The sequence below is a fragment of the Nematolebias whitei genome, chromosome 1 (assembly GCF_014905685.2).
Source record: "Nematolebias whitei isolate Nwh7 chromosome 1, NemWhi1, whole genome shotgun sequence".
Classification (NCBI taxonomy): domain Eukaryota; kingdom Metazoa; phylum Chordata; class Actinopteri; order Cyprinodontiformes; family Rivulidae; genus Nematolebias; species Nematolebias whitei.
This window is the reverse complement of record NC_056498.1, coordinates 74,214,701-74,227,893: the sequence shown is the minus strand read 5'-3', so window position 1 is coordinate 74,227,893 and position 13,193 is coordinate 74,214,701. Positions and strand designations below refer to the sequence as shown.

The following is a 13,193-nucleotide window of genomic DNA, read 5'->3' as shown; positions in this document are numbered from 1 at the left end:
GGCATCCAAGATTGAGACCCGACAAAAAAACAACGCTAAAACGTCTATAATTCAGTTAATCTTACAAACGTGCAACAACTGGACGTGGTAGTAGCCGAGTGATTCTCAACAAACTGTTCAGGCTCGACCGAACCAAACACAACGATCATTTCTCTAATTAGACAGTCGTAGTTTAAAACCTAAGGACTGCTAGGTCTTTCATTTGTTAGGATTAAATAAACCCAGCAGTTTATACAAAAACTTTTATCACCTCTGAATATCAGTTTCTAAATATTTAAATCTAATCTGGACATTCAAATCCAGATTTTATACCAAGATATTTCAGAATCTGTAGAAATCTGCCTGACAGCACCATCCCACATCACCAGATTAACTTTGTGAAAGTGTAGAAGCACTGCAACAATATGACTGTTGACATTCCACATGAACAAGATCAACTGTGAGACTCGTGCAGGCTCTTGTGCTGCAGCGACACGTCTGCAGGGCACTAGCTCAACATGAAGACAGAAACTCAATCACAAACTGCAGTTTCATTCTCACTCTCTTACTTTGGTCTACAAACGAGACGTGTTGGTGTTTCCATCATTACCTGTTCGTCCTCCTCCGCTGAGTCTTCGTTAGCGTAACGAGTATCATCAGCTTCATCGTCGTCATCGTCAACCAGCTCGGGGCGGAACTCGAACACCTCACGGCCGCTCACCTTCAAGAACACGTTAAAATCAGCATCGCTCAGCGTGTGGGTTTAAAAAGAGCAGTTTTTCTTCAATGAACTCACCACGAGAGACTTCCCGGCCTTAAAGTCTGCTTTCTTTTTCTCCATCTCCTCCCGGGCTTTGTCCACCTGGAACCATCAGAGAGGGGACGAGGTCTGAGCCAAGTCTCAAATCACCACAAGACCGCGTCCTCAGGGAAACGTTTTCTGTTGCTGCTTTTAAAAAATAAAAAAGTTCCAACCTTCTCCTGCCTTTTCCTCTTCTTCCAGGCCAGGAAAGTCTCCAGGGTGATCCGAGTTACGTTTGGACCCAGAGCTGCACGCTGAGGACGAGAGACAGACAGACGTCAAGAAAAAACAAGACAAATCAACCTTCAGAGTGATTTAGTGATCTTTAGGATATTGTTCTTTAATTCAAGTCTCTTCTATTGTTTTCACCAGAACCGATGCCCTTCTGTTAGAACACTTAAAGAAACTTGATGTTTAATGAAAGTTTCTGATCCGAGTCTGTTCTGGAGTCCATGACCACTCTTGGCGTCACGCCACCGAGCCTCACCTCGCGCTCTATTAGCTCCTCCAGTGAGATGTCGTCCTCTCTCTCCTCCTTCTTTTTGTCTTTCTTCAGCACAAATCCAGGCGGCAGGGCGTGTCGGTACATACAGTTGTCCCCCCCCGCTGGACACACCCAGAACCAGCCGTATTTGTTGTTTTCTATGGCGTCCAAGAAGTACTTACACACCTGCAAACAAAAAAGAAAATGCAGCTCTAAAACTGAATCGTATTAAAGTTCAGGGTGGACAACTTGAGGCTTTTTGATTCACATCTATCCATATTGATCAGTTCGTGTTAGTCATAGGCATGAGTGAATGTTTTCATCATTTTTACAAGCGTACGCACCATACGGTGTGTGTGTGTGTGTGGGGGGGGGGATGTAACTTTTCAAAATAACCAGTGGAACTAAAACAGGTGGAGCAGAACTCTGCTGTGCTGAACCAGAGTGATGTGTTCAATGCCAGTCGGGACATCTCCTTTGTGTACTTTATTAATGAATTAACTCACTTTGGCAATACTCTGTGTAGTTATTTATTTTTAAAACAAACAAAAAAAAATGCTGTCATCAATATTCCCCATTCACTCATATCACATAAGACTCATTACACAGACTGAAACATTTCAAGCCTTTATTTCTTGTACTTTGATGATTATGACTTACAAATTATGAAAAAACAAAATTCAGTGTCTCAGAAAATGAGAATGAAATGAAAATGAAATGAAAATGAGAATACTGTGAAGAGCTTCAACATTGTAAACTCCTGGTGTCACAGCCTACCGTATTTTTTGCCCTATAAGTCACAGTTTTTTGCATAATTTGCATGCCCTGTGACTTAAACGCTGATGGATTTTCTCCCCATATTTATAAACCAATGTTTGGCTGAGATATGACCGTTTTCATTCATTCTGACATTGAAAATATTGAACAACAACATTTTCAGCTGCTAGATGGCACTTGAGCGGTATGGCATGCCATTGTGTCATGTAATATGTAAAAGTGGCTATTAATGACACAATTGGCCCACCTTCGTTCTGCTCGCCGTCAAATCCGCCTCATTTCGCTGCGTCGCCCCGATGAAATGCAGCCAATTTGACCATTAAAGTGCATTTATTAAGTAAAAGTTTAACTGAGACAAACCTTTTAGATATAATGTCGAGCAAACAAATAATTGTTTTTAAGTGTTAATCTTGTTAAAGTCCTCCTGTGCACACTCTCGCGGCCGCCATTTGGCAGCCCATCAATTTTTGACAACACCGGCCCACATTTCCAGTTTGTCAGCGGTGACACGTAACAAACGCGACGCGTCAGTGGTGATGCATAATAGATGTGACGTATACGGCCAAGTGACATATTTATGGATTTTTTTTCCACTTTATTAGACATATTTGGACTGATGCGACATTTACGTCAGAAAATATGGTAATCAGCTGATGAAACTCCCAGACATGAGCTACAAATGTCTCACACCTCAAGTTCAGCCACTCCTGAACCAGAGACATCAGAAGTGTCTTACCTGCTGAAGACAAAAAGAACTGGCCTGTCGCTCAGTGGTCCAATGTCTTCTTTTCAGATTAAAGTAAATGTTCATCCAGCCATCATCTTTACCTGCTTCTTCCTTTTCAGGTTGTTTCATGTCATTTATAAATCAAGGTCTCAGAGTGTGGAGGAAGAGTGGAGAGAATCCACGTTGCTGAGGTCCAGAGTGAAGTTTCCACAGTCAGTGATGGTTTGGGTCCATGTCCTTTGCTGGTGCTGGTCCACTGTGTTTTCTGAAGTCCACAGTCCACGCAGCATCTAGCAGGACATTTTGGAGACTTCATGCCTCCTTCTGCTGACGAGCTTCATGGAGATGATGGTTTCATTTTTCAGCAGGACTCGGCACCGGCCCACACTGACAAAGGAACCAGAACCTGACTGTGGAATATTCTCAGTTTCTGAGAAAATGAATTTTATTTTTCATCATCTTTAAGTTATGATCATCAAAATTACAAGAAATAAAGGCTTGAAACATTTCAGTGTTTGTAATGAGTCTGTAATTGACGGGGGAAGTTATGTAAAGGTCATGGATGTTTTCACTTACTAATGTTAATATAGAACCATGTATGTGAAGTCAAGAGAGTCTTTCTGTCTACTCAGAGAGGAGTCTGATAACTGATAACTTCTGATGCCTTCAACAACCCCCTGCCCTGAACACAAGAGGATCTGCAGTGGAAGTGGTCTCCAGCTACAAGCACTTGGGTGTGCACCTGAACGACAACCTCAGCTGGAGCAACAACACCACCAGCCTGATCAAGAAAGCTCATCAGAGACTCTACTTCCTCAGGAGGCTGAGACGAGCTGGTCTGGGAAGCTCAGTCCTCACCTCCTTCTACAGGTGTGCAGTGGAGAGCATCCTGTGCTCCAGCATCAATGTGTGGCATGGAGGCTGCACAGTTGCAGAAAGAAAAACTCTGCAGAGAGTGGTGAAGGCTGCACAGAAGACTGTCGGAGTCAGTCTCCCCACCATCACAGACATCTACACCTCCAGATGCAGGAAGAAGATCACCTGCCCTGTTGCACCAGGAAGCAGAGAGACCACAGCAGCAGAAGACCACCGAGGCCACTGCTGTCAGCTGAGAACAGGAAAGTGAAGCTACACTTCATAGGCTCCACAAAAATGGACAAAGAGATTAGATGAATATTGCCTGCTGGGTTTTGTTGGATCTAAAGACAGCTGTGAGTAAAAATCCCAGCAGACCAGCAGTTTTTAAACACTCAGACCAAACCCTCTGGCACCAACAACCACGCCACATTCAAAGTGTCAAACTCTTTTCATCCTCGTTCTGATGCTCAGTTTGCGTTTCAACAAGTCGTCTACAAGCCTGAAGACAGAGTCTTTACCATGCGATGGCTCATAAACTCACAACCATTCTAACAGGTGGACCTAATAAAGTGATCAGTAAGGGAATATTTTTGATTTCCTAACCCCGGTCTGAGTCAGTTTTTGTCCTGGCATCTCTCATTTATCCAATATTTCTCAGTCAGGTCATCTGGACAGTTTCTGACTGATGAAGCCCTCCGGATAGAGGGCGAAACGTCTTTATAAAAAAAAAAAAAAAAAATAAACTGTCCAGATGACCTGACTTAGAAATATTGGACTTGATGCCTGGATGATTGAGCATGAACTTTGTTGATCTCTTATTTATCCTCGTACTGCCTGATTTGTCTTTGTTATAAAACTTCCCAGCAAAAAACAAACAAACAAACAAACAAATCACTAAATATTTATAACCCCAGACTTACAATTTGAGTTTTAGCCTTCTTCTTCTCTGCCTCTCCGTGTTTCTTGTTGATTACTTCCTCCAGTTTCTTTTCGTCCCAGTTCTCCATAGTATCTGTACAGAACCACAAGTCCAAACATAAACAAGCAGCACATCCACGTCCCGCCGCTGAGGGTTTGACTACTGAATGTTTTGGAGTTTTCAAGATGAGTGTTTTTCTGGACTGGGGTTGAACAGAGAATGCACGTAAACCTAAATGTTTTTTAAAGTGGGGAGGAGTTACAATGTGGAGAACAGAGGGAGGTGTTTTTCTTGTTTGAGGCGGAGCAGAGTGACAGATCCTGAAGAGTGGAGGGAGCAGTTTTATCCACCACCAGGAGCAATGGTGTGTGTGTGTGTGTGTGTGTGTGTGTGTGTGTGTGTGTGGGAATAGTGGCCTTGCCCTCCATAGATGAATCTTCAACCACCCCGATCATTTGACAAAACTTTACATTTATGCAATATGAAAAACAAACAAAAAAACCCCAAACAGTTTCCTCAAATGATAGGAGTGGCTTGCTTGCACATGCACACATGGCAGTAGCCATTTTGGATTTTGGCATGGCGACATAATTTTTGAAAGGAAGCTTTCTCATGCCTACATGCAGCCACAAATCAAACTGTGTCAGTACCTCGCTTATTTCTCAAGTTATCATGCTCACAACATGCAGAAGGGCAGATGGGGGGAGGGTATTTCCAATTCTCTCTCTTCGCTCCACAACGAGGGACAAAAACACTGTACTAAAATATATATATATATATATTTTTTTTTTTTCCTAAAAAAAAAAAAATCATTCCTTTAAAAAAAAAAAACCAACCAAACAAACATCTAATTAGAATGAAGTAAATTCTTCTTCACAATACACATTGTGGCATTAGGAGAGTGGTGGCACAGAGGTTATTAGATGGGCCAGTGATCAGAAAGTTGCAGATTCAACTCCCGGTACCATCAACATCAAAATGTGGGTGGAAAAAGTGGAACACCCACACCTCCCTCCACCCTCATCACCCCACTCTGGGCCCCTGAGCAAGGCCCTTAACCCCCATCATCTGCTCCCTAAACAGGTCTCGTTTGAAAAAGTTCTCGTGGCTCCTGGATAAATAAAGAGTAAATGAAAAAAAAAAAAAAAAAAAGGAGAAAAAAATTAAGCCTGGCACTGGCAGCTGAGTGGTTAGAGCAGTTGTCCTCCAATGGAAGAGTTGGGGGTTCAATTCCACCAGCAGTCACGTGCTGAAGTGTCCCTGGGCAAGACATTGTCTCTGATGTGTGTCCCATCGGTGTATGAATGTGATCAAGCTCTGATTAATCTTTGTACAGATCTAGTAGAGTGCTGTATGAATGTGTGTGGAGGTAAATGAAGGCACAGATTGTGCTGTAAAGAGATTTGAGTATCTTGATTAGATAGAACGTACAGTCCATTTACAATAGATTTTTAAAGTGTTTAACACACAAAATAATTTTAAGTCAAAGGAAACACATCCTTCAATTTAGTCAACAACCGAGCAGCTGGTCTGGTTGGTACGATCATAATAGTCATTAATAATTCCTGCCATTTTTATAATATCAGTGTGTCTGGGAGACAGAAAAATGAATTATTCTTATGTTAGTTCTTAATAATAATAATAATCCAATTCAAATAAAAACAAAAATAAACATCCACGTAATGACATTCTCCAAACCTTAATGTTGCCTTCTTTTTGAACATTTACCTTTGATAAACATCTTGTTGCCTCATCAGACACTAAACTGAATTTAAAGCTTGTCCACTGACCTTTCTCCAGGTCTTCGTCTCTCTCGTCCACGTAGACGCTCTTCTTCTCACATTTTCTCTCCATCGACAGGTCGTGGCTGAACTTACACTTGTCACCCTTGGTACACTGGCCCTGCTTGAAGAACGCACACAGCACCGACTTTGGATCAACCCCTGCATGGGAGACAAAAGGGACTGATCAATAATCTTTTCTGGACTGCTGGTTAAATCCAGTGCTCACCATTCAGCAAATATTTCAGCTTTGTAACACGAGGCACACAACAGCTGCATACGTCACCTTTGCTGACTTTCTGCGCAGCGACTACAGGCTTGAACAGCTCGTTGAGTTCGTCCAGCTCTTTCTTCTTATCAGACTTTTTATTGCCTTTGTCTGCCTCAGCCTGGGCAATCTGAACAGATGTGGGAGAAGTTTAAATCGCATCCTGTTGAATTTCATTTTAATCACAAATGAATATGATTCAGGTAGTGGAGACAAGTACAACCCACTGACCTGTCGGGCGTTTTGTTGTCCATACTTGACTTGTTGAGTGACGTTCTTGATGAACTTCTGCTGCTTGGCCCCTTTTTTGTTCTTCAAACCAAAAGTTTTGTCCTGAGAAAAAATAAAAAATAGTTTAATATTTAACGCTCAACATCTTCCTGAAGAAAGCATGTTCACGTCTGGGTTCACACTTTGTTTATATAAAAAGTTACAATTTATTTATTTAAAGGCAACAGCTGTCGAATAAAATAAAACTACATTATTACTTTAATCCAAATCTGGTTTAAACAATGCTGATGTCCCCCGTCACTGAGGGATTTGAACATTAAATCTAGTTTTCCAGATGAGCGTTATTCTGGACTGGAACTGAACAGAGAATACAAGTAAACCTAAATGTTTTTGATCGTGGCAAGTGGAGGAAGCAATTCTATCCACCACCAGGCGAAGTGGAGGAGATGGGGGTCTGGGGGTAACAATAAAGTAAACTATACTAGTTTTCAAACAAAAACCTCCCTTGTGCTGAGATGCAGCCACACCCCAGAATGGAGGTCAGTACTTCATTTATTTTTCAAGTTATGCTCACAAAGTGGACGGATGGACAGACGGCATTTCCACGACGGGCCAAAAAGCAGCAGAAAAAGTTGGACAGAATGAAAATCTAGAGATGTGAAAGATGAGTCATTTCATTACTGGACTCCTGATCTAAGCAGCTACACGAACAGTGTAAATGATCAAACCAAAGCAATAAGTTGATCCATCTTCTCACCCAAGGCAACTTAAGGCCTGTTCGCACGGGATTCGTTTTACCTAAGGACCACAAGTAATAAATAAATTACTCCCCAGCGTCTGCTTTTTATGTGGCGCATTCACACGGGATAACAAAAGACTGAGATTTAACTGAAATTTACGTATATCTTCTGGATATTATATTAACACGCTGCGTTGTCACGACCGGGCTGGTCCATAATAACGTGCTTAATGTGTGGGCCGGTCTCAGGCTTTGATGTGCTTTTATGAATCAGCATAAAGAAAACTAAATAAGAATAAACAATATAAAATTGTGGGGGCAACACGGTGGCGCAACTGGTAGAGCTGCTGCCTCTCAGTGAGCAGGTCCTTGGTTCAAACCCCGGTCCAGGGGCCTTTCTGGGTGGAGTTTGTATGTTCTCTCCGTGCATGCGTGGGTTTTCTCCGGGTACTCTGGTTTTCTCCCACAGACGAAAAACATGCATGTTAGGCTGATTGGTAACTCTAAATTGTCCCTAGGTGTGAGTGAGAAAGTGAATGGTTGTTTGTCTCTATGTGTCCCTGTGATGGACTTGCGACCCATCCAGGGTGTACCCCACCCCCCGCACAGTGATTGCTGGGCATGGACACCAGCGACCCCCGTGACCCAAAATGGAATAAGCGGGTAAAGATAATGGATGGATGGAATATAAAATTGTGTTAATCTACTTCTTGAGGCGGAGGCAGGTCCAAGGTTTAAAAGGTAAAAAAAAGCCACGTTAAGCTCAGATGGACAGCTGTCACCGGCCGTGCACGTCCGCTGACCCGCTGGTTGAAATGGACTTGCGACCTGTCCAGGGTGTCCCCTGCCTCTCGTACAGTGATGACTGAACATGGCACCAGCGACCCACGCTACCAGAAAAGGAAGAAGGGTAAATATAATGGATGGACGGGTCAGATGATCACCGGCAGCTTGCGAGCATTCCCGCACCTGCTGTCATTTGTGGTGAAGGAAGTATCAGCATCTACAAAAGCCGAAGCGAGTAGCGCGTTCATTTAAAATAGCCTTGTTCTGTATTTTTCCAAATTATTTTGCTTAAACAAAAACAAAAATTGTCTCATTACGTATCAGATCCTGCCCATTTCTGTCCAAATCACAGAGATGCCTATTCACATTGGATTAGTGTTATCACAGGACCTCGGAGTTCAGCAAAATATAGTAGGTCATTTGTAAGGAAATTTTTGCACTTTACAATTACTGACATGGCTGATTCGCATGGGATTAACAACAGACAATCTCTGTAATTATTACAAATAGCATGTGGTCCCTAGGTAAAACGAATCTCGTGCGAATAGGGCTTTAGAGATAGTGCGAGAAATTCAGTTATCCAGGAATGACTCGAGTACAACTGCTGCTCCTCCACATGGAGAGGAGCCAGTGGAGATGGTTCAGACATCAGGTAAAGATGCTCCCTGGGCACCTCCGGACAAGGTGCTTTGGACATGTCCAACTGGGAGGAGACCTCAGGGATGATTCAGGACACGTAGGAGAGACTATGTCTCTTGGTTGGCCTGGGAACCCCTTGGTGTCCTCCCAGAAGAGCTGGAAGAGGTGGCTGTGGAAAGAGATGTCTGGACCTCCCTTTTCAAGCTGCTGCCCCCGAGACCTGACTTCAGAACAAGTGGAAGATGATGGATGGATGGAAGGGACAGTGGGCGACTGTGGCTGAGTGGTTAGAGCAGTCATCCTTCAATGCGAGCTTTGGGGTTTCGATTCCACCAGCAGTCACATGCCGAAATATCCCTGGGCAAAACACTGAACCCCTCATTGCCTCCGATGTGACCCATCGGTGAATGAATTAGGGATGGGGCCGATCCGATATCGGCCTCAGATACCAGCATAATTTACGTATCAGATTTTTCTGATCCAACCTGCTGATGTTTCCGATCCATGATGCATGTCTGTGTCTGATGACCTGCTCTGCAGGTTGTCTTCAAACTATGGAATGGATTTCCTGAACAGAGGCATGTCTCATGAAACCCAGAGTAATAAGACCCGCCTCACATTCAGGAAATCCATTTCATAGTTTGCAGCCATACTTTTTGAGGGCTGAGCACTGAGCAGCACTGTTGCTAACGGCTAACCAACTTTTCATCGTAACACGTGTGAAAGTATTTTACACTAAACACCGTAAGACAGCAACATGCAATGTCTGCAGAGCCGCTGTACAGAGAGGGGGAAGCTCAGTCACGCCCTACAATACATCGAACTTAAAAATTTGAAAAAGTACCACATTAAAGCGCACAAGGATTGTTTAACCAGGCACCACGGTAAAGTTATTTTTATATTGGATGTTCGAGCTCCGTGGCTTCAGCGGTGTGTTTCTCTTGTTCAATCCGGAGCAGACAGTCTGATTTCAGTCAGCCGCGCTCAGTCTTCCCGTCTCGGAGGAGCAGACTGAGTGAGGCTGACTGAAATCAAACTGTCTGCTTCACAGCTTGACTGAATATTTGCAGCCAAGATATAGTTTACATTTACCCTCCAGGAGATATTTATCAGCTCAAGATGAGAGTTCTGTGATGGAGTTAAATTCAAAGCAGTCTACTCAGATAAATAATCTTAAATTATTATTTTTATATATGAATGTTTCTGTTAACTTATTGTAATGTTTCTGTACAGTGCTCTGAAATGACTTCTGTTGTGACTTGGCGCTATATAAATAAACATAACTGAATAGACACATAAAAAAAGATTATGAACTGAAAAATAAAAGAAAATTATATATGAATATATAAAAAAAAGAAACAAAACAGCTAAATTATAAAGCGATGTAAAATACAAAAAACAGGAGCATGTTTGTGTTGGTTTATGTCATGAACTTAGCAGATGTTTGAAGCCATTTAATCCCTTTAATATCCACTTTAAAGATAGGAATGAAACAAACAGTATGTTTTGTATTAGCATGATTTAATTCTAACTTTGAAACTTAACCAACATAAAAAAAAACTTACCTCAAGTTGTCTTTTTGGACATACAAGCATATATTTGTACAAACTGTACTTGAGAGATTACAGCCTCATAAAATCAATTATGATATCGGAATAGTATTGGTAGTGGACGATATATAGATGTAGGGATCAGGATAAGATCGGAAGTAAAAAAATGTGAATCTGTGCATCCCTGGTACGAATGTCACCTAAAGCACTGATTAGTCTCTTTAGAATGATTTGTTCAATTATCTTTGTATAGATCTAGTAGAGTGTAGGAATGGGTAAATGAGGACATAGATTATAGTGTAAAGAGCTTTGCGTATCTTGATAAGATAGAAAGGTGCTATAAAAGTACAGACCATTTCCTAAAATTTGTTTTTACAGTGTATTCTAATGTGGCCAATGTTCCCCCTCAGGAACATGAGTGTAGTAAAGTTACTGTGAGGTTATGAGAGCTTTTAAAGAAATTCTGACAAAACCTTAAAAAGGAGAAGGATCGTTAGGCTTTGTCAGAAAAAGAAAATCCTGTTTATTGACTGCACCAAAATATATGAACAAATAAAAGTGCAGACATAAAATGTGTGTGGCTGATTTTTCTCCAAAATACGACAAAAGGGTCTTTTGCAAACAAATTAAGAAACGGGTCCATTTTTAGGAAAACAAGTTCATATTGAATGTAAAAAAGTTGTTACAGTCATGTTCCTCACTCTTTCACGTCACACAGACTTTCAACTGTTTTGAAAGTGGATTTATATGACTATGCTCAACCAAGATACCAGCCCATGCCGATGTGAGTACTGTGCATAAAACTTACTACAATTGTTTTTCATCAGCCTGGAGGAGCATTTCCCACAGACGGATGTCTAGTACGATGTAGCCAGAAAGTTACTCTTTCACCTCGTTTTTGCTTGGATGGATTCTGCCCTTTCTTCATTTCACAGGTGATGAAAATGTTTCTTTCAACAAGCATGTTCAGGCTCACAGCACTCAATGGAGGTAGAACTAAATTACATTTAAATCCTGACTGACTTTCATGACAATCTGACACCAAGAATGTAGTTTCTGACACAACAAACGTCATGGAGGATGCAAACAATACAAACTATCTTTCAGCTGTAATTAATTTCAAACATGTTTTTCAGAAAAGCAGTCAGAAGATGATGTCACTGACATTACGGGTACTGACTGAGGACACATTTATTTATTTAAAAAAATTATAGGAGATCACCAATGATCAATCTTACAAGTGAGGTTCAGTTTTTAACATTTTACCCAGTAACGTTTGTAAAGCCTGACTATAAAGTTGAACAAATCCTGAATTAATTCATTACCCTGATAAACGCAAAGTTGTTTGAACACGTATACAAATAATTAAAGACTTCTTTATTTTAACAATTTGTAACTTCCATCACTGCATGCTCACTTCTGAGAAACTCATCATAATAAAATTTATTATACCATCAATATAAAAAACGACTCAATTAAAAAAAGCTACGAATAAGAAGATATAATCTATAAAACTCGATGAATTATATAAACCTTGGTCAGACAAGCTAGGCCCAAAGTTTAAGCAGCTTCTGTGCTACACGATTGATCTAACAATTTCAGCCTCATGACAGCTTCCTGAGTGTTTATTTAAGGACATTTAAAATCATCTCAATGATAAGATAAAAAGTCAGTTTATTACAAACAGTGTCCACAAGCCAGAAAAACTTTAAAATGTTTCGGTTTCCGTTAGCTGTTAAGCTAACACCGCCAATATGCTAACTCGTGCATTTTTACCTCAATAATCTTTTCCTTTTTCTTCTCTTGAGTTTTTTTATTTCCCGTGGCAGGAGGAGGTTTCTTCGGCGGCATGCTGGCTCAGGAACTGCAGCGGAATATTTAATTTAATGAGGTCTATTGGCTGGTCAAACTGCCCCACATTAAACAGCGGTTGCTAGCACGCGACAGGCGCCTTCTAGGCCACATGTGAGTTGTTGATGTGCTGTTACGTCATCACGCACCACAAGAGGCAGCATGGGAGAAGTAGTTTATTTGACAAAAGTTAAATAAATGCCTTTACACATTTACCATGTCAAACACTCCGTGGCATTTTACATTAAGTCTCACTACTTGTTGCTAATTAGGCAAAAGGGCGATAATGTTTTGTCCATGCTTGTGTGTCTTCATTTGTACTTCTAGCAAAAAGTCTAATGAAGTGCAGAACATATTTTAATTGAAACTTTCAGAGAGCACCGTAATCATTATACACACACATCTACACAACTCATTAACTTTGGGAGCAGATGCAATTCATGATGTTTGCCACAGGCAGCTGAACTTACAAAACATAAACATGGCAACATCTTAGCTAATTTTACAAATACTGAGCTGCACTTTGAAGAAACCAAGCAGCGTGCAACATGTCGTTTGAGCAGAACACATTTGTTTAAAACCTTACAATTAACAGTTGGAGACAACCCACGATGGATGGATGGATGGATGGATGGATGGATGGATGGATGGATGGATAGATAGATAGATAGATAGATAGATAGATAGATAGATAGATAGATAGATAGATAGATAGATAGATAGATAGATAGATAGATAGATAGATAGAAAGAAATATTACTTTACAAACTAGTAACAGTACAAGTTATGTTTATGTTTGTTA

General features: G+C 41.1%; 1 protein-coding gene across 1 annotated transcript; it reads right to left on the bottom strand.

Moving 5' to 3' along the window:
* Positions 1-589: 589 nt before the first annotated feature.
* zc3h15 (zinc finger CCCH-type containing 15) lies at positions 590-12,506 on the bottom strand (the record flags this gene model as incomplete). The annotated part of the gene is given in 9 exon segments (XM_037687461.1): positions 590-700; positions 776-841; positions 955-1,035; positions 1,269-1,451; positions 4,548-4,639; positions 6,337-6,489; positions 6,614-6,725; positions 6,827-6,928; positions 12,317-12,506. Coding segments are annotated over 9 exon segments (975 nt in total), but the record flags the coding sequence as incomplete, so codon positions are not given.
* Positions 12,507-13,193: the final 687 nt, after the last annotated feature.